The 21,831-nt window shown below is 35.2% G+C and overlaps 1 protein-coding gene across 3 annotated transcripts in view; it reads left to right on the forward strand.

Annotated features, from left to right (window-relative positions):
• SLC12A2 (solute carrier family 12 member 2) overlaps positions 1–21,831 on the forward strand; it is a 118,876-nt gene that overhangs the window by 32,770 nt on the left and 64,275 nt on the right. For all 3 annotated transcript variants that reach the window (XR_010022626.1, XM_063086098.1, XM_063086099.1), the window contains exons 5-7: positions 13,690–13,829; positions 17,319–17,429; positions 18,908–19,016. Coding sequence is in view for 2 of the 3 variants with exons in the window: in XM_063086098.1 (XP_062942168.1) it covers positions 13,690–13,829; positions 17,319–17,429; positions 18,908–19,016 (360 nt within the window). In the remaining variant the exon portion in view is untranslated. The remainder of the gene's footprint in view (positions 1–13,689; positions 13,830–17,318; positions 17,430–18,907; positions 19,017–21,831) is intronic.

Raw genomic sequence — 21,831 nt, forward strand, 5'->3', positions numbered from 1 at the left:
ACTAACATTTTGCATATGTTGTGACAGAAAGTGCTTTCTGTATTGGTAAAATCAGACTATTATTGATTGTCAAATTTTTTGTTTCCTCGCAAGCAATGAGTTCTAAGTTAGAATTCAGCTCCATAATAGTTCTTTCCTTTTACAGTTAATTTTTTTGAAATTGTAACTTTTCAAATCAATGAAATATATGAAGAAGCTGTAAAAGGCAGTTCTGTAGTCGTTGTATTATGAGGTTTTATTAGACTTATAGTATTGTTTTCAGTTTAATAAAACACTTGTATACCATAATTAGCTCAGATATGAATCTGACAGGTAATTGTTAATTTTTGACATGGGTTTTCTCTTTCACTCATTAGTGACCTTACAATTTTACCAGTGTTAAATGATTAAAAATAATTTGATTCCAAAATTGTCTACTGCACAATTAGGGCTTTATGTTTTTGTTCTTGTATCTTGAAGTTTAATTGAATTATTCTGATGATCAGTCACAATCATAAAATAGCACCAGATTCTGGTCCAAAGATGCCATGTTTGTCACTCCTCCTTTTCCTAAAACAATAACCAATATGAACATCGGGCCAATTTAGATACCTTGTAACCTCTGCCATTTGCAGAATTGTTTCTCAGACTTGTACACAAGGTGGCTTTGGATAAATCATTTAGTGAGAGCAAAGTAGGTGGTTTGCTACTCTGACAAAGGATCTTGGGTGTATTTGCTAATCATAACACATCTGAACAGAATTTCTAAATAGTTTTCTTTCTCATAAGTTACATTTTTGTGATCTTCACCCTTTGATTACTACCTTAATACACCAACGTTTTCTTATAAAATTTCTGTAGATATCATAATACATAGATGAGTCTTATGTATATTGATCATTTCCACCAAAGGAAATAAAAGCTATCTGGACTTAAATTTTGCATTTTTCTTTGGTGGGTCATTAAGCTCCCACTATTCTTTTTATTTTTTTCTGATTATAAAAGTAATAAATGTATATTATGAAAAATTAAGTTTCAGAATAGGTTAAACATTAAAGACCTAAGAACCCAAGCCCTTCTACCCCCAGGGAAAAACACAGATCACTTGAGTCTTTTCACATCTTTACTACTCACCTAATTACTTCAAGTTATGACCTTTCTGAATCCCAGCTTGCTATGTGTAAAATGAGGAGTTTGGCCTTTGACCTCCAAGATCCCTTCTAGTACTAGTATTTTATGAGACTATACACATAAGTAGAAGAGAAGGGAAAGGGTGGTAGGTGGTGATGAGGAACTTGAGTCACAACTGCATCTGTTTTATTTTGAAGATGTTATATGCTGATCCTGAATGGGGGTTGGGTTTTTTTGTTTTTCTAGAGACATAGAGATAGATTTAATTGGCTTTTTACAAAACTTACTTTTCAAGCTGGACTGTATATTAAATATATCTGCAAACTTCTTTGGACTGCTTCTTTTATAAGCAGTAAGCTGACGAACTTGACAAAAGCTAAGGCCTGTTTAATCTTCTGTTGAAGTCCAACACATGAATATTTTTTGCTATCTCATTTTGACTAGGGTATAATTTTTTTAAATGCTCGATGATAAATTTATAGCTTATTAAATCAACATTACTGAAGTAAAAGTCACATGTAGTAAAATGCACAGATTTTAAGTTTACAGTTCTATGAGTTTTGATAAGCATATCTACTCTGATCAAACTACAGAATATTTCCATCACACCGGAAAGTTCCTTTGCATTCATTTGCAATCAATTCCTCACCTCTAGCCCAGGCTGGAATTATACAGAAGGTACTCTGAGTCTTGCCTCATTCACTCAATATAATGTTTTTGAATTCATCCATGATGTTCCATATGTTAGTAGTTTGTTCATTTTTATTACTGCGTAGTATTCTATTTTATGACTATATAACTTGCAACAACAATAAGCAGGTTGTCTTTAGTACCTACCTATTGATGGGCATTTGGGTTATTTTTAGTAGGGGGCTGCTATGAATAAGATGACATGAACATTCTTATACAAGTTTTTGTGGATATATGTTTTTATTCATTTTGGGAAAATATCTAGGAATGAACTTGTTGATTCATGAGGTAGGTATATGTTTCACTTTATAAGAAATTGCCAAATGGCTTTTCAAAATGGTTGTACATTTTACATTCCTATCAGCAGTATATGAGGTTTTCAGTTTTTCCATATTCTTGCCAACTCTTGTTATATCTTTTCATTTATAGCTAACTTGTGGATGTTTAATGATGTCTTACTGCATTTGCCTGATGGTTTAATGATAGCAAGCATCTTTTTATGTGTTTATTAGCCACTTGTCTGTCGTCTTTTGTTAAATATTCAAATCTTTTGCCAATTTTTAAATTGGGTTGTCTGTTACTGATTTGTAGGAGTTTTTTATATATTACAAATATGAGTCATATGTTTGACATATGTATTATCTGTATTTTTTCCCCAGTTTGTGGCTTGCCTTATCATTTTATCCTTTTCTTAATCATGTCATTTGAAGAGCAGAAGCTTACCATTTTGTTGAAGTCCAGTTTCTTATGTTTTTTATGTTAGTGCTTCTGTTGTTCAGTCTTAAAATCTTTGCCTTTTCCAAGATCATGAAGGTATTCTGCTGTGTTTTCTTCTAGAAGCTTTATAGTTTTATTTCTTAGATTTTTATCTATGAACGATCTCAAATATTTGTGTATAATGTGAGACAGAGGATGTGGTTCTTCTCTCTCCCCTCTCAGGCCGCTCCACCCACCCCTAACCCCTCCTGTACAAATATCTGCTTGTTCCAACCCCGTTTTTTGAAACAACTATCTCTTCCCCGTTGAAGAATTTTTGATGCCATTGTTGAGAAATCAATTTTCTGTATATTGTTTGTAATGAGTGCTATTCTATTGATCTGTTTATCCAATGCCAATACTACCCTGTCTCGATTGCTTAACTTTATAGTAAGTCCTAAATCTTCCAACTTTGTTCTTTTACATAATTGTTTTGTCTTTTCTAAGTACTTTTCATTTCCATATAAATTTTTGAATGAGCTATGTCAGTTTCTTCTGGGGAGGAAAAACTGCAAACCACAAAAGCCTTTGTGGGGCTTTGGGATTCTCATCTAACAATCAGTTTGGGAAGAATGGTTATGTTAACAATATTGAATTTTTCAGTGATTTATTTCTCTATTTCATTAGATCATCTTTTTGTTTCTCTTAGCACTGTTTTATTGTTTCCAGTGTAGAAACATTGGGTATATTTTGTTAAACTTACTCCTAAGTATTTTATGTTTTCCGTGTTGTAAATGGTATTTGTAAATTTCATCTTCTCATTTTTTTTTTTTGTTGCTTGTATATAAATATGATAGGCTTTTGAATCTTGGCCTTTGTATTCTGTGACTTTGATAAACATAATCGTGTCATCTGTAAGTAGAGGCAGTTTTTACTTTTTCTTTCAAGTCTCAAGGACTTTTTACCTTTTTCTTGCCTCTTGGACTAGCTAAGTCCTCCAGTACGATGATGACTAGAAGTGAGAATAAACATCCATCTAAAACAACCAAGCATTTGTGGGATAAACCCCACTTGGTCAGAGATATCCTTTCTACTGAATTTTACTTGCTAATGTTTTGTTAAGGTTGTTTGAGTCTGTGATCGTAAGGAATATTGGTCTGAAATTTTCTTTTCTTGTAATAAACTTGTCAGGTTTTGGCTTCAGGATTATGCTCATCTCATAAGGGTCAGGATTCCCTTTTTCTCCTTTTTCTGAAAAAGTTCGTATAGAATTGATCTTATTCCTTCAATACCAGTGAAGCTATCTGGGCCTGTAGTTTTTCTGTGTGGGGGAGGAGGTTTTTATTACAAATTTAATTTCTTTGAAAACTATAGGATTATTTCAGTTTCCTGTTCTTGTTAACACTTCTGCCACATTTTGTTTTTCAAGAAATTTATCCATTTTATCTAAGTTGCAAAATTATTGCAGTAGTCATTTAATATATTACCTTCTTAATCTTGTAATAACTATTGAATTTATAGTGATATGTTCCTGCTTTCATTCCTAATTCATGTAATTTGTCCTTGTTTTTCTTTTTTGTTCTTGATCAGAATAAAGAATAAAGCCAAAATATTGATTTTTCTTCGTTGTTTTCTGTATTAGTGGCTTCTACTCTTTATCCGTTTTTCTAATTAAGACTTTTTTTTACTCTTTTTTTTTTTTTTTTACCTTCTTAAGGTAAAATCTTAGATCATTCATTTTATATCTTCTATTTTTAATATAAGCACTTAAAACTGTAAATGTCCCTGTAATTTCTGCTTTAGGTATATCCCACTAATTTTGATGTGTTGTATTTCCATTGTCAATTCAGTTCAGCATACTTTCTAATTTCCCTTGTGATTTATTCTTTAACCCGTGGATTATTTAAAAGTGCTATATATTTAGGGATATGGATGTAAGATATTTAGGGATCTTTCATATATCTAATATAATTCTGTTGTGGTTAGTAATATTTACTGTATCCTTTCACATCTTTGAAATTTGTTAACATTTTTTGAATGATAATCAGTTTCTAATCTTTGGCCTTCCATTAACCTAGTCATGGTTTTGGTTATTGATTTGAGATTTAGTAAGAGCTACAGGGACATATATCCTCAAATCAGTATGTGGTAATAATAGAACCCAGTATTGTATTATCACTACATAGTATCTCTGGCATCTGACTCATTTACATTCTCTACACTGAGTAGTCAGGGTAGTTTATGGACAAATTATGAGACTCAGTGAAGTTTTTTTTTCTCCCCATATTGACTTATGTGTTTACTTGAAGAATAGATGGTTTGGAAAGAAAGTAAATTAGTTTCTTCTATTGATGCCTTTAATTGAGCATAATTCTTAATGAAAATGCTGAAGAGTATGATAGATAACAGAGAGGCTGATTTTAAAGACTTTGTCATACATTTTGTACTGGGTAAGCAGTGTTAAGTCAGAGAGACTGGAGTTTAAGTACAGTTTTTCACTTACTACTCATGACTTTGGCTAAGTTATGTAGCCTCTCTATGCCTTATTTTTTTTGTTTGTAAAATGGGATAATATAATAGTATGTTACTAGAATTAGGTAAAATGTGTAAGTTTGAACAAAAATATGTAATGTTTAACAAAATAAAAATTTTAATTTAAGATATATACCTATTCTCTGCTTAATAGTAAAAATACCACAGTCTTTCAGAGTAGTAGATCTTTAATATTATTCATTTTGATGTTAAAAAAAGAGAGAAAGAAAACTGCTGGAAGAAGGAATGGAAGTATGAAGCAATAGGGCAGGGTTGCTTTTCATCAGGAGTGAAAGTAGGAGAAGATCAGAATTTTATATTCTTTATTATCCATATGTCACTTATTATTTTATTGAACATGAAATATAAATCCTTTTAGAAAGTAACAAAACTGAGTTTAAGTTTTAGGTATTGAAGTTTGTCAAGATTTAAAAGTAGTTCTGAAATGTCAGAATTGGTACTTCGTAAATCAAAACTTTAAAGCACATAAATGAATTCCTTGTTTTTAAAGGTCCTATTGGTATTACTTCTCTTTGTAAAGTTCATATTGTCAACTGTTAAAATACATGAGTGGTTGACCAATTTTAATTAACCTTTCTTTGCGACTTTTCTCATTTGTTACAATCAGAATAAACAATAATGGTCCTAATCATTTTTGGTCTAGGGAGTAAATGAAATAATTTTTTAATTTTGAAAACATATGACAAATATATCCTGTGATAATTATAGTATTCTAGGGATTTTCCTTATGATAATCCCTTCAGAACTTATTTTAAGATCTTTGACTTACAAAATTGTCATCATATATATATATGGACTTGATATATATATGTATATATAAGCATATATATATATTCTTATATATATATATAAGTCCATTGGAATTTTCAGTGTTCAAAAATAATTCTAGGGAAATTTTAACTTTGTCATTTTCATCTTATAAAAGAAATTACAAGTTTTTTTGTTAAATGATTATATTGCATTTTTTTCTGTAGAATTTCTAAGACAGTGAAAAAATTAACAGGCAAAGTGGGTAACTAAGGAAGTTTTGGGTGGATGAATTTAAAGTGTAGAATATTTGAGAGAAATGATAGAAGTCAACTACAAAACATGTTAAGGTATTTCCAGAATGAAGCTTGCGTGTTTACTACTTTATTTATTTTAATATTTTTGGTTTTATTTATTTATTTTTTTTAAATTTTATTTTGTCGATATACATTGTGGCTGATTATTACTCCCCATCACCAAAACCTCCCTCCCTTCACCCCCCCCCAACAATGTCCTTTCTGTTTGCTTGTCATATCAACTTCAAGTAATTGTGGTTGTTATATCTTCCCCCCCCCCCCCGGTTTTTGTGTGTGTGTGTGTGTGTGTGTGTGTGTGTGTGTGTGTGTGTGTGTGTGTGTGTGTGTGTGTGTGTGTGTGTGTGTGTGTGAATTTATATATTAATTTTTAGCTCCCACCAATAAGTGAGAACATGTGGTGTTTCTCTTTCTGTGCCTGACTTGTTTCACTTAATATAATTCTCTCAAGGTCCATCCATGTTGTTGCAAATGGCAGTATTTCATTTGTTTTTATAGCTGAGTAGTATTCCATTGTGTAGATGTACCACATTTTCCATATCCACTCATCTGATGATGGGCATTTGGGCTGGTTCCAACTCTTGGCTATTGTAAAGAGTGCTGCGATAAACATTGGGAAACAGGTATACCTTCGACTTGATGATTTCCATTCCTCTGGGTATATTCCCAACAGTGGGATAGCTGGGTCGTATGGTAGATCTATCTGCAATTGTTTGAGGAACCTCTGTACCATTTTCCATAGAGGCTGCACCATTTTGCAGTCCCACCAACAATGTATGAGAGTTCCTTTTTCTCCGCAACCTCGCCAGCATTTATCGTTCAGAGTCTTTTGGATTTTAGCCATCCTAACTGGGGTTAGATGGTATCTCAATGTGGTTTTGATTTGCATTTCCCGGATGCTGAGTGATGTTGAGCATTTTTTCATGTCTGTTGGCCATTTGTATATCTTCCTTAGAGAAATGCCTACTTAGCTCTTTTGCCCATTTTTTAATTGGGTTGCTTGTTTTCTTCTTGTAAAGTTGTTTGAGTTCCTTATATATTCTGGATATTAATCCTTTGTCAGATGTATATTTTGCAAATATTTTCTCCCACTCTATTGGTTGTCTTTGAACTCTGTTAATTGTTTCTTTTGCTGTGCAGAAGCTTTTTAGTTTGATATAATCCCATTTGTTTAATTTTCCTTTGGTTGCCCGTGCTTTTGGGGTCGTATTCATGAAGTCTGTGCCCAGTCCTATTTCCTGAAGTGTTTCTCCTATGTTTTCTTTAAGAAGTTTTATTGTTTTAGGGTGTATATTTAAATCCTTAATCCATTTTGAGTTGATTTTAGTATACGGTGAGAGGTATGGATCTAGTTTCATTCTCCTGCATATGGATATCCAGTTATCCCAGCACCATTTGCTGAAGAGGCAGTCCCATCGCCAGTGAATAGGCTTGGTGCCTCTGTCAAAGATCAGATGGCAGTAAGTGTGTGGGTTGATTTCTGGATTCTCTATTCTATTCCATTGGTCAGTGTGTCTGTTTTTATGCCAGTACCATACTGTTTTGGTTATTACAGCTTTGTAGTATAGCTTAAAGTCAGGTAGTGTTATGCCTCCAGCTTTATTTTTTTTGCTCAGCATTGCTTTGGCTATGCGTGGTCTTTTATTGTTCCATATAAATGTCTGGATAGTTTTTTCCATTTCTGAGAAAAATGTCTTTGGAATTTTGATGGGGATTGCATTGAATTTGTATATCACTTTGGGTAGTATGGACATTTTCACTATGTTGATTCTTCCAATCCAAGAGCATGGGATGTCTTTCCATCTTCTTGTATCCTCTCTAATTTCTCTGAGCAGTGGTTTGTAGTTCTCATTATAGAGATTTTTCATCTCCTTGGTTAACTCAATTCCTAAGTATTTTATTTTTTTGGTGGCTATTGTAAATGGGCAGGCTTTCTTGATTTCTCGTTCTGCATGTTCACTATTGGAGAAAAGAAATGCTATGGATTTTTGTGTGTTGATTTTGTATCCTGCTACTGTGCTGAAATCATTTATCAATTCCAACAGTTTATTTGTTGAGGTTTTAGGCTGTTCGATATATAGGATCATGTCATCTGCAAACAGGGACAGTTTGACTTCATCTTTTCCAATCTGGATGCCCTTTATTTCCTTCTCTTCTCTGATTGCTCTGGCTAGTACTTCCAACACTATGTTGAATAGGAGTGGTGAGAGTGGGCATCCTTGTCTAGTTCCTGTTCTTAAAGGAAAAGCTTTCAGCTTTTGCCCATTCAGGATGATATTTGCAGTGGGTTTGTCATATATGGCTTTAATTATGTTGAGATACTTTCCCTTTATACCTAACTTATAGAGGGTCTTTGTCATGAATGAGTTCTGAACTTTATCAAATGCTTTTTCAGCATCTATAGAGATGATCATATGGTCCTTGTGTTTGAGTTTATTAATATGGTGTATCACATTTATTGATTTGCGTATGTTGAACCAACCTTGCATCCCTGGGATGAATCCCACTTGATCGTGATGAATAATTTTATGTATGTGTTGCTGTATTCTGTTTGCTAGTATTTTAGTGAGGATTTTTGCATCTATATTCATCAAGGATATTGGCCTGTAGTTTTCTTTTTTGGTTATATCTTTACCTGGTTTTGGTATCAGGATGATGTTTGCTTCATAGAATGAGTTTGGGAGATTTGCGTCCGTTTCAATCTTTTGGAATAGTTTGTAAAGAATCGGTGTCAATTCCTCTTTGAATGTTTGGTAACATTCTGCTGTGAATCCATCTGGTCCTGGGCTTTTCTTTGTTGGGAGCCTTCTGATAACAGCTTCAATCTCCTTTATTGTTATTGATCTGTTCAAATTTTCTACGTCTTCACGGTTCAGTTTTGGGAGCTTGTGTGTGTCCAGAAATTTATCCATTTCCTCCAGATTTTCCAATTTGTTGGCGTATAGTTGTTTATAGTAGTCTCGAATGATTCCTTGTATTTCAGATGAATCAGTTGTAATATCGCCTTTTTCATTTCTAATTTTTGTTATTTGAGTCTTCTCTCTTCTTTTTTTTGTTAGCCATGCTAAAGGTTTGTCAATTTTATTTATCTTTTCAAAAAACCAACTTTTTGATTCGTTGATCTTTTGAATTGTTTTTTGGGTTTCAATTTCATTCAGTTCTGCTCTGATCTTAATGATTTCTTTCCGTCTGCTAACTTTAGGTTTGGATTGTTCTTGTTTTTCTAGTTCTTTAAGGTGAAGTGTTAGGTTGTTCACTTGCCATCTTTCCATTCTTCTGAAGTGAGTGTTTAATGCAATAAATTTCCCCCTCAATACTGCTTTTGCAGTATCCCACAGGTTTTGGTATGATGTATCATTGTTTTCATTAGTTTCAATAAATTTTTTGATTTCCTGCTTGATTTCTTCTTGGACCCATATGTTATTAAGTAGAATGCTGTTTAATTTCCATGTGTTTGTATAGTTTCCACAGTTTCGTTTGTTATTAATTTCTAGTTTTAATCCATTGTGGTCTGAGAAGATACATGGGATAATTCCAATTTTTTTGAATTTATTGAGACTTGATTTGTGACCTAATATGTGATCTATCCTGGAGAATGATCCATGTGCTGATGAGAAGAATGAATATTCTGAGGTTGTTGGGTGGAATGTTCTGTAGATATCTGCCAATTCCAATTGGTCTAGAGTCTTGTTTAGATCTTGTGTTTCTCTACTGATTCTTTGCCTAGATGATCTGTCTAATATTGACAGTGGAGTGTTCAGGTCCCCTGCTATTATGGTCTTAGTGTTTATTTCCTTCTTTAGGTCTAATAGAGTTTGTTTTATAAATCTGGCTGCTCCAACATTGGGTGAGTACATATTTATGATTGTTATGTCTTCTTGATGGATCAGTCCTTTTATCATTAAGTAGTGTCCCTCATTGTCTCTTTTTATGGTTTTTAGTTTAAAGTCTATTTTGTCAGATATAAGAATAGCTACTCCAGCTCATTTTTCTTTTCTGTTTGCCTGGTAAATCTTTTTCCATCCTTTCACTCTTAGTCTGTGTGAATCTTTATGGGTGAGGTGGGTCTCTTGTAGGCAGCATATAGTTGGGTCCTGCCTTTTGATCCAGTCAGCCAGTCTGTGTCTTTTAATTGGGGAATTTAAGCCTTTTACATTAAGAGTTGTTATTGAAAGGTGTTGATTTATTCCTAGCATTTTCTTGGTTGTTTGGTTGTCTTAGGTGTCTTTTGTTCCTTGCTTTCTGATTTACTGTTTGTTTTCTGTGTTTGTTGGTTCCTTAGGTTGTAGATAGTGTTTTTGTTTGCTTGTTTTCTCTTCATGAATGCCATTTTTATTATACTAGCGGGTTTAGATTCTTCTTGTGTTTTTATGGCAGTCGTAGTTATTTTTCAGGAACCAAACCCAGTACTCCCTTGAGGATTTCTTGTAAGGGTGGTCGTGTGGTAGTGAACTCCCGCAGTTTTTGTTTGTCTGAGAAATATACTATTTGCCCTTCATTTCGGAAGGATAGCCTTGCAGGGTAGAGTATTCTTGGCTGGCAATCTTTGTCTTTTAGTATTTTGAAAATATCATCCTCCCATTCCTTTCTAGCTTTTAGGGTTTGTGATGAAAAGTCTGATGTTAACCTGATTGGGGCTCCCTTATAGGTGATTTGACGCTTCTCTCTTGCAGCTTTTAAGATTCTCTCTTTGTCTCTGAGTTTTGCCAATTTGACTATGACATGTCCTGGAGAAGGCCTTTTTGGGTTGAATACGTTTGGAGATCGTTGAGCTTCCTGGATCTGAAGATCTGTGGTTTTTCCTATACCTGGGAAGTTTTCTGCCACTATTTTGTTGAATATGTTTTCAATGGAGTCTCCATTTTCTTCCCCTTCTGGAATACCCATGACTCGGATATTTGAGCGCTAAGGTTGTCTGATATCTCTCTCAGATTTTCTTCAATGTCCTTGATTCTTTTTTCTTTCTGTCTGCTTGTGTTATTTCAAACAGCCCATCTTCAAGTTCAGAGGTTCTCTCTTCAACTTCGACAAGCCTGCTGGTTAAACTCTCCGTTGTGTTTTTTATTTCGCTGAATAACTTCTTCAGTTCAGCAAGTTCTGCTACATTTTTTTCAGGACATTGATTTCCTTGTACATTTCCTCTTTCAGATCCTGTATACTTTTCCTCATTTCATCATGATGTCTAGCTCAGTTTTCTTGTATCTCATTCAGTTTCCTTAGAATTATCACTCGAAATTCCTTGTCAGTCATTTCAAGGGCTTCTTGTTCTATAGGATCTAGAGTATGAGATTTATTAACTTTTGGTGGTGTACTTTCTTGATTTTTTGTATTTCTGGTATCTTTTTTTTGGTGTTTATTCATTGTGGCAGGGGGTTTCACAGACCACTGGTTTGAGACTAGTGACCAACCAGGATGTTGCTGTGGTTGCCAATTTGGTATGGCTCCCTCCGTGACTGCTCAGTTGGCCTCTAGTGCCTTGTGTGTGTGGTTGCCTCGGGTCTTGGGCTTCTCCGGGGAGCCACCTTTCTGGTCAGCTTGGACTCTGCTGGGCTGGTGGATCACCTACCACAGGGTGTGTGATGTCTGTTGAGCTTTCACTTCCTGTGCAGGACTTCTCCCTGTTCCGTGTGCTCTGGCCCAGGGTGTTAGATCGTGCAGTGGCGACCCCACCGGGTGTGTGGTTTCTGTCGAGTCTCCGCCTCCCTGGCTGCACGTCTCCCCACTCTGTGCGCACTGTGCTGGGCTGGGGCGTGTCTTCTGCACCCCTCATCTATCAGCTGGGCCTTCAAGACCCTGCTCGGCACCGCCTCGCCCAGTAAGTCTACCAGGTTTCTGCTAGGCACAGAGGACCGGCCTCTCTGGGTGCCTTTGTAGCACTGTGTAGATCTTTCTTGGGTCTTGTTCACCTTTGTATCCCCCTGGCATAGACCGAATCTAGCGCCCACCTGCAGCCAGCTCTCTGGCAGGTTCAAGCGGACCTGGGAACTCTCCTACCACACTGTTTCCAACCAGAAATTCGTTAGGCTTTTTTCCAAACTGGTGGCCGCAGAGATGGTATCTGCCTCCCAGTAACAGGAAGTTTACCGGGGGCCGGAGTCCAGGGTGTGGTGGAGTGACAGTCGGCCCGCCCGTACTTCCGTGCCCTCCCGATACTGGCCGGGGACGCCCCCCGCCACCACCCCTGCCAGAGAACCGCGGAGGGAGTGGGAGGGGAGGCCGGCCTGCAGGCTCCGGAAAGCCCCGTGCCGGGCCAATCAAGTGGGAATGCTCAGTGACGGCCGAGCCGAGCGGAGCTTCTAGCACCTGGGAAAATGGAGGCAGCCCCGGGGTGGTGAGTGGCCTGGTGGTGCAGGCGGGAGCCGGGTGGGCATCAGCCCCCCAAACAGGGCTGGTCCAGGGGTCACTCACAGGGCTGTGCCAGGTCAGGTGCTCACTCTCTGTCTCTGGTTTGTCGCCTTCTCCGTTCTCGGCCGCTGCCGCCTCAGGCTGTTAAGTCGCGGCGCGGCTCGGGCACTCCCAGGAATCTTCTTTAATTCCGGCCTGAAACCTCGAATCCTGAATAGGGCAGCTGGCCACCTTCAGCGCGGCCCCGGCCTCCGGGATCCTGTCTGCATCCACAGCAGCCCCGGCGCCGTGTTCCCTGTTTAGAGACTCACTTTTGCAACTAAGAAACAGTTCTTTTCCTGCTCCACACTTCAAAGCTGTTGCCTGGATGCAGTAACAGCCCCCTAGTACTTTATTAAACTAGAATTTTTTTTTGTTGCATTTATCTTCTTTATACTGGGAGAACAGTAGAAACAAATGTTCAGCTGTTTAGTAACATTTCACTGTATGATCTTAAGAATTAAGTATTTTATCAGTATCTAGAAAAATGTATGTAACTATGTAATTTTAGTATTATTTAAGTTTTGGTTATAGTCTAGAGGCTATTTTTAAATTAGAATTTTAGAAGAGCTCTTAGAGACATCAGGTAAGCATTAGATTGACTCCAAATCATAATACTGATTTTTTTGTTTTTAAGTTAGAAAAATACTTGCTTTGTGATAGCTCATTTAATGTCTTTGTTTACTCTGCCATTTAGACTGGTGTACTAAAATACAAACTATATCTCCTTGGGATGCTAGTGTATGCTGTTCTTTGCAGTTTTGTTGTGAGACCTTTTTTTTTTCTTTGCCTTACCATTCACATTACCAACAAATTGCTGTAATAATTTAAATCACTAAAATCATATAAACTATGATCTTAAAAGTTACATTAAAATTACATATATTACTTGGAAAATCATTGGGAAATGATCTTGGTGTCTATGAATATGAGGAATAGGCTATTGGCCATGTTAATCTAAGCTTTAAAAGAGAAAGTGAGGATTTATATTTGATATGGGGAACTGTTAATGAAGTGGATTGTGAAGAATTCTTTTTGGGTGTTTCTTCCTGAAAATGTACTCACCTACTTGCCTATTAATTTAATTGCTGTGCTTACTGGAGGCATCTGCTTTTTGAACTCTTTTGTGTAATTAAAAGTATTGTTTGGCATTTTAATCATAACGTTAGTACTTTTATTCTTTTTTTTTCTTTAGGAGGAGCATATTATTTAATATCTAGAAGTCTAGGGCCAGAATTTGGTGGTGCAATTGGCCTGATCTTCGCTTTTGCCAATGCTGTTGCAGTGGCCATGTATGTGGTTGGATTTGCAGAAACTGTGGTGGAGTTGCTTAAGGTAATTTAAATTTTTTTAGTCATTTGTTTATCAATTTCTGTTGGGGGCTTATGTGCCACTTACCATGGAAAGCAGTGATGTAATGACCAGGAAACCTTGTTCTTCAAGAACAGGATAGAGAGATAAACAAAGAAAAAAATTATTGTAGAATGTCAGAAGTAGATAACTATAGGAGGCCATGGTAACACAAAGGAGAAGCACCTAACTTACTCTCCAGGAATGGGGGTAGCAGAGGAGGATCAAGGATGTATTTTCCAAGAAAGAGAGGCTAGACAGGAGGCAAATAGGACAGGTAGGATGTGGTATGAGGGGAATATGGAAGAAAAGTAATCAAAGGCCTGGGAGTGGGGGTAGAGTATGGTAAGAAAACTCAATATTATGGTTGGGGTACAAAGTCACAAGACATTTAAGACTAAAGAGAGAGGAAAAGATCAAGTCAGGAAGGGTATTATTTGCAGTTAAGTTTGGGTCTTATCTTGGTTGGAATTGGGGGCTAGGACATGATCAGAGTTGGAGCCTACAGAGATATTTGACCATGGTACAGAGAGTGGCTTTGAGGGGTTATATTTGGCTGTAGAGACCCTTTAAAAGATGGTTGCAGCTATCTTGGGAGAGGAAATGGTGGCTTATATTAAAACAGTGACCAGTGGGGCAAATTTGAGAGATTTTAAAGAAGTTGAATGAGGGGACTTGATGATTAATATGATGGTGGAAATTAGAGAAAGAGAAAGGAGGACTTCAAGTTTATACACTTGAATTTATGACTTGGGGAAGGTAATGCCATTCACTGTGAGACAGAGAACACAGGACAGTTAAGTTTTGAATATGCAAAATTGAGGAACTAGGAGTATATCCAAATAGAACTGGCCAGAAGGCAGTTGATAGAGAACTTGTTTGAAACGTCATTGGGATGCACATAGAGAAATAAGAGTGGTTCATCAGTGTTATTAATGAAAGAAACCATCAATGACACCTATAGTTGTTAGTGCAGATTGTAGCTGTGTTCTTCCATAGTAGTATGTTGTACATTATTAAGTATAAGAGCTGAAGAGGACTGACACTTATATTGGCATTGACTTTTACTTGGGTAGGCCAAACGGATGGAGAAGAGGAAGGGCAGTCAGTAATTAAGCAATATAATCATCAGAGTTCATATTCTTTGTTAAATTGAGTGATTTATTTGACACTCTAAGGTTTACTTTGTGAACTCTTTATCAGAATATTAGGCTTTAGAAATGTTTTTGTTTCATGGAAAATTAAATTTAGAAAGATCTAACTAAGTTCAAAACAAATATTTAAAACTAGATTTAATATATTTAAATATTGAGCTATGGCTATAGTGTTTTATTGCAGTCATGGTCTATGTGTCTAAAAACCAATCAATAGATAGTATATTTACACTACCATTTGTTTCTTCTACAAGTAATTCTCAGGTATGTAATCAAATGCTATAGGGAATGTCAGATTAATTCAAGAGATGTCAAATTAAATTTTGGAAAAATCTGTAATTAAATTTTTTTGTAAAGTAAAAAGTATGTATTGCTTTATGAAATCAAATGTGATCTTCACGTTCAAAAAAGCTAAGAAATGACTTTTCCTACTATATTGTTTAAATATTGACACTTTCTATGCCTTTGGTTGGCAAGAATTCTTTGGATCTGGGTTTTTTCTTCCCTAATTTTTACATTAAGCTCATTTATCTGGAATTGAGCAAATTTTTTTCTCCCTCACAGTTGACTTCTATGAAGGAATTATTTATTTATTTATTTTACTTTATTTTATTTTATTTTGTCAATATACAATGTTGTTGATTATTGTGGCCCATTACCAAAACGAGGAACCTCCATACCATTTTCCATAGAGGCTGCACCATTTTGCAGTCCAATGAACAATGTATGAGAGTTCCTTTTTCTCCGCCACCTCGCCAGCATTTATCATTCACAGTCTTTTGGATGGTAGCCATCCTAACTGGGGTGAGGTAGTATCTCAGTGTGGTTTTGATTTGCATTTCCTGAATGCTGAGTGATGTTGAGCATTTTTTCATGTGTCTGTTGGCCATTCATATATCTTCCCCACACACCTACAATCATCTGATCTTTGACAAAGGCACCAAGCCTATACACTGGGGAAGAGACTGCCTCTTCAGCAAATGGTGCTGGGAGAACTGGATATCCATATGCAGGAGAATGAAACTAGACCTGTACCTCTCACCATATAGTAAAATCAACTCAAAATGGATTAAAGAGTTAAATATACACCCTGAAACAATAAAACTTCTTAAAGAAAACATAGGAAAAACATTTCAAGAAGTAGGACTGGGCACAGACTTCATGAATATGACCCCAAAAGCATGGGCAACCAAAGGAAGAATAAGTAAATGGGATTATATCAAACTAAAAAGCTTCTGCACAACAAAAGAAACAATTAACAGAGTTAAAAGACAACCAACAGAGTTGGAGAAAATATTTGCAAAATATACATATGACAAAAGATTAATATCCAGAATATACAAGGAACTGAAACAACTTTACAACAAAAAAACAAGTAACCCAATTAAAAAATGGGCAAAAGAGCTGAATAGGTATTTCTCATATGAAGGAATTTTTTAAAAAAGCATTGGTAAGATTGCTTTTTGCTTAGAAGAAGCAACTTCATAGGATCTTTATAAGGTATACTTCTTTTAGTTGTAATATACAGTCATCCTGAGTTATCAAAAAAACTAAATTATTTTTGCTTTTTGTGCCTTTTATTGCTTATTTGAGAAGTGGTAATTCATACATAGCTATTTACTTAGTTGACTAGGATATCACAATCCTTAACTAATTTTAATCTCAGTGGGAACATTTTTTTTAAATGTCATCAATACTAAGCTATGAATAATTTTGCTTGTAGAATGGGATTAGTGTGTGTGTTTTTGGACAGCAGCATTAATATTTTTTCCTCATGCAACACAAAAGATTATTAAAAGCATGAGTGCACTAATCATGAGTATGAAATGTATTTCTCGTATGTACCTCTAAAAAATTCTAGCAGTACTACTTAGTCATAGTATAATTTTTTTGTTTGCTTGTTAGCAATTCCTTTTTTGATCTATTGAGTCTATAGTAAATATGGCAGTATTAATAATTTGCTCATAGGGCTGGCTTCGGATCCTATATAGGAATGGCTGGTGCGCTCACTGGCTGAGCGCAGTGCGGACGACACCACACCAAGGGTTGTGATCCCCTTACCGGTCACAAAAAGACAAAAAAATAAAATAAAATGAAATAGTTTGCTCATACATTTGATGTTGTCAGATGCTTGAATGACACCTCAGTAGTAAATAGTAATTCATTCCTCTTCCTTACATCTCCCATTCATTCGTTAAATAAGCATTAATGCAGCTTCTACATATAAGGTGCTGTGATATCTCTAAAATGACTCAAAAAGAATTTGAATTTATTTAAAACAAATAATATTACTCATTATACTTATAATTCTCTTTTCTAGGAACATTCCATACTTATGATAGATGAAATCAATGATATCCGAATTATTGGAGCTATTACAGTGGTGATTCTTTTAGGTATCTCAGTAGCTGGAATGGAATGGGAAGCAAAAGTAAGTCATGGGAACATTTGTAAATATTTAATGTATGAACTTTTAGAGCTCATGTTTTGGGAATGCTCTAAACTGTAGTAATATTTTCACATTCTAGTATTACCTAAGTGGCCATTTTCACAGAAGTTATGTGTAAGGTATATTTTCTGTTTGACAAGGTGGTGAATATTTGGAGATAACACCCAGTCTAGTATCCAGCTAAACACAGTACTTTCTAAATTTTGAATTTCCCATCTCCTCCCCCAGCCCCCATCTTGCTTTCGCATTATGTAGAAATGCTGAGGTAAATGTGTTAGGTAGTCCAAATTAAACATTTGGCTTCGTTGTTTATTTAAAAGTTCAGTTTAACGTGGGACAATAACTGAAGGTTAACGCCCACATGAGATTAGAGAAACTGTTCCTTCTCCTTGCTATTGAAATCTCAGAAGTCATAACTACTAAAGCCAGTGCCATTGTTTCTGGAAACGGTTGCTGAATTCACATATTAACCAAAGGCAGAGCACCCAGAAATGTTTCTGTGTCTTTGAGAGTTAGAATATGTCATAGCACAGCTCTAGTTTCCTGAATAGTGGACATCTACAAAGATGCTGCTGAAAAATTCAAAATCCCTTCCAGGTTTCTTGATGTTTACTTTTATAGCGCTTATAAAAGTTGACATATTTGTGCTATATATGATATGATAATATTTACCAAGCCAAAAATTAGTAAAATCTGAAACAATTATTTTCCAAGTTTGTTAATTATTTTAAACTTATATTAGTATATAATTAAATAACTTATTTAGGCACTTAGCAAATTGACTTCACTGAAAAGAATAGAATTTCATACTGCCTGGGGATATGACTAGCATGTAAGCAATTTTTGTTCCCACAGATGACACAGTTTTTCATGAATGTTCAATTTTATTTGGAGATTAAGGGTGGAGAAGGGGAGATTGTAGTTATCATGGATTTGTTCTTTTCTTCCAGTCCCATTGCTACTTGAATTCCCCTCTTGAACATTGTCTTCTTTCTCTACTTCTTTTCTTATGGTAGTCACACATTCAACATTATGTTTGGACCTGGTATAAGACTTGTGTTTATGGCAAATATGTTCTCCATGTTAAATGCTGAGGAGACAGGAAAGAATAATATGTAGGATGAAAAGCCTATAGGGTTTTGGAATTTATAGTGCTTTATGGCTTATGGGATGGTGTGCACATGTTTAACTCATTTCCTAAATATATGGCATGATCCCACTTGTGCAATTCATTTCTCCCTCATATATTGAACATTCTAAGATAGTTCTTTAAAGAACTGTTTGGTCATTTAACAAAAATTTATTGGACACTTACTTGGTACATGGCACTCTTTTAGGCACTGGGGAAACAGCTAAAGCAAGACAAATCCTTTCCTTCATGGAAGTTGTATTCTAGTGGAACTAAATCAACGTGTAGATATAAAATATTTGATTTTGATTTTTAATGTTTAAAATTACAGGCTCAGATTGTTCTTTTGGTGATTCTACTTCTTGCTATTGCTGATTTCGTCATAGGAACATTTATCCCATTGGAGAGCAAAAAGCCCAAAGGTTTCTTTGGATATAAATGTAAGTAAAAAAGATTACATACTTTTCTAAGAGTATGTATTATAATGTTTTATTATTAAATAAATTTAGTACATTTTAGTTTTTTTAATGAGATTGACTTTTGTCTGGTGATTCATACTAATTTGCAGTTTAGTATAGTTGTGTCCCCTTTATGTATTTAGTACAGTTGGAGTAAAAATATTTTTTATTTACATCTTTAATTTTTCATTATTAGCTGCAAAAGGTGATAGAATATAGAGAAGTCAATGCTACTGAGAAAAGGTGCTTTTCTCTACTGGTTTTGGAAATTTGTAACTTTTATTCTAGATTGACTTTTTTATTCATTTAGATGTATTTAAGCACAACGGTTTAACAGTGCCTAAGATTGTGAGAGCAGCTAAAAATTAGTTTGTTGGTGTAATTGCAATTTGTTTTACAGTTTACATTAATTGTGTGAGAATTTTCCATAGTTTTCATCTTCCATAACTCTTTTCATTTTGCATCTAGTTTTCACTACTGGCGAAATCAACTTGTCATTTATTATTTCCTAAAGTATCTTATCTGTATCCCCCCATTCTCATGCCACCTAATTGAACAACTCTGAATCTATCTCTCTAAGGTAAAGTGGAGGTTGGAAAGAATAGTTGCAGTAGTATCAGAGAGGCTTATCACTTAGGTTAATAGGTCTGTCTGTCTTTAGTTGATTAAAACCACCCCTTTTTAAATTATTACTTTTTAAATTATTACTTTAAATTGACACATTTATGGGGTACAGCATGATATTTCGATTAATGTACACAGTGTACAATGATCAAATTAGGGTAATTAGCGTATCTGTCACCTCAAACATTTCTTATTTCTTTGTGTTGTAAAACCTCCCTTTTTTAAAGCCCTAGTGAAAAGGCCTAGCTTCAGTTCTCCTGAATTGTTTCCTCAAGAGCTACTCAAACAACAGATCCACAAAGAGATACAGGATATAAATCAATGCAGTTCTTCCTTTACAAAGCCTCACTGGAAATAAATAAATAAATAAATAAACTCAGCTAAACTGTGGGATCTAGAGATCTAGTTGATTTACATTCTGGTGTAAGCTCCTTAACCTTGTTGCTGACGGGTAACAATACACAGTTGGGTATCACTGGTTTGGCCTATATCTGACATGGATTTAGTTGGCTGAGCAGTTTTCTGATATGAATTGTTTCAAGGTTCTTACCTTAACCAGGGACACCCACCTGTTATTGTGCCTACTGGTCCTGGGTTGATATTGTGATTTCTGTTCTGATTACTAGTGCATATGCCTATTTCTAATCTGGACTTTTAATTTTTTATTTCCTGGATTGGGAGAAGAGGTGTGTACCAGGCATGACTAAAATGAAAGTAGTGTCAGTTAGATAATTTCATGTATTTTGTACTTTTATATATTTGTGACTTTTTTGTCTGGTTATGAATAAATTTTTTACTGTAGTTATTTTTTATATTATACATTTTTTGGAACATTTATTTTTGCCATTTTTTCTTAAAATGTTAAAAATTGTAGTTCATGAAGAATATACCAATTATCTTGATTTGAACATCACATATCATCCACAGGTGTTGATATTCCATGTACAATCAACTGTGTTCCAGTAAAAAATAAATAAAAACTTATAGTGGATGGTTACTTCTAAAAATATTCCTAGTAATTATATATTTTCTACTATGACTTAATAGATTTAAAAATATCTGCAAATACCTGCTAAGCTACATTGTTCATTTCCTTTTTTTCAGATCCCTGAAAACTTTTAAAAGGATTATATATTCATATAGTATAGTAATGGTTTATATTGTATTCAGGTAGCACATCTAGGCTTATCTCAATCAGAGTGAGGTTAATAAATCTAAATGTACAGTCATCCCTTAGTATCTTTGGGGGATTGGTTCTGGGATGTCCCATAGGTACCAGAATCCGAGGATGTTCAAGTCCTGTAGTTGGCCCTGTGGAACCTGAAGATAAGAAAAGTTGTCTCCTCCCAGCCTCTACCACTCCCCCATCCTCAGATTCTGCATCTTGTGAATACTGTATTTTCCATCCACCTTTAGTTGAGTCTACGGATGTGGAACCTGACAATACGGAGGGCAGACTATATATTTATCAAAAAAAAATCTGCCTGTCAGTGGACCCATGCAGTTCAAAACTGTGTTGGTCAAGGGTCAACTGTACTTTGGAATGTGATTTTTCTTTTCTGGTGGTTGATATTGCTTGGCTTTCCTCTTATTCATTATTCCTAAGGTAGTATCAGCAACAAATAGGGTTATGTTGATGGACTTGTCAGTTCATATGACTACTTAATGGTATACTACTATTCATTTTCTCATCTTTTTTCTTTTCTGATGAGAGAAGTGTTCCTTTCACCAAAGAATGATGTCTCTGCTTTGTTCTGTGTCCTGTTTTTTCTTTTTAACTTTCTCAAAGGCATTTATTTTTTGGTAATCTGCTTGCTTCTCTTCATCAAAATATTGCCTCTATATAAGCTTATAAACTTGCTCTAGTAATTCCCATCCTTGAAAATGCTGTCTCGTTTTGTGTTCCCCTTTAGTTACCACCTCACTTTCTAGTTCCCTTATATAGACAAATTTCTTGAATATTTTATCTTCCACTTACTCCTTTTTCTTTCTTTTTTTAAAAAAATGTATTGAGTCAAAATTGATTATACATATTTTTGAGGTTCAACATTGAGATATGTTGATCAAATCAGTATTACTAGTACATATATTGTAACAAATCGTAATTATTCTTTATGCCCCTTGTCCAATCTCTCCCCTTCCCCCCCTCCCTCCGCCCTCACCCTTCTCCCTT

Source organism: Cynocephalus volans, chromosome 2, assembly GCF_027409185.1.
Source record: "Cynocephalus volans isolate mCynVol1 chromosome 2, mCynVol1.pri, whole genome shotgun sequence".
NCBI lineage: Eukaryota > Metazoa > Chordata > Mammalia > Dermoptera > Cynocephalidae > Cynocephalus > Cynocephalus volans.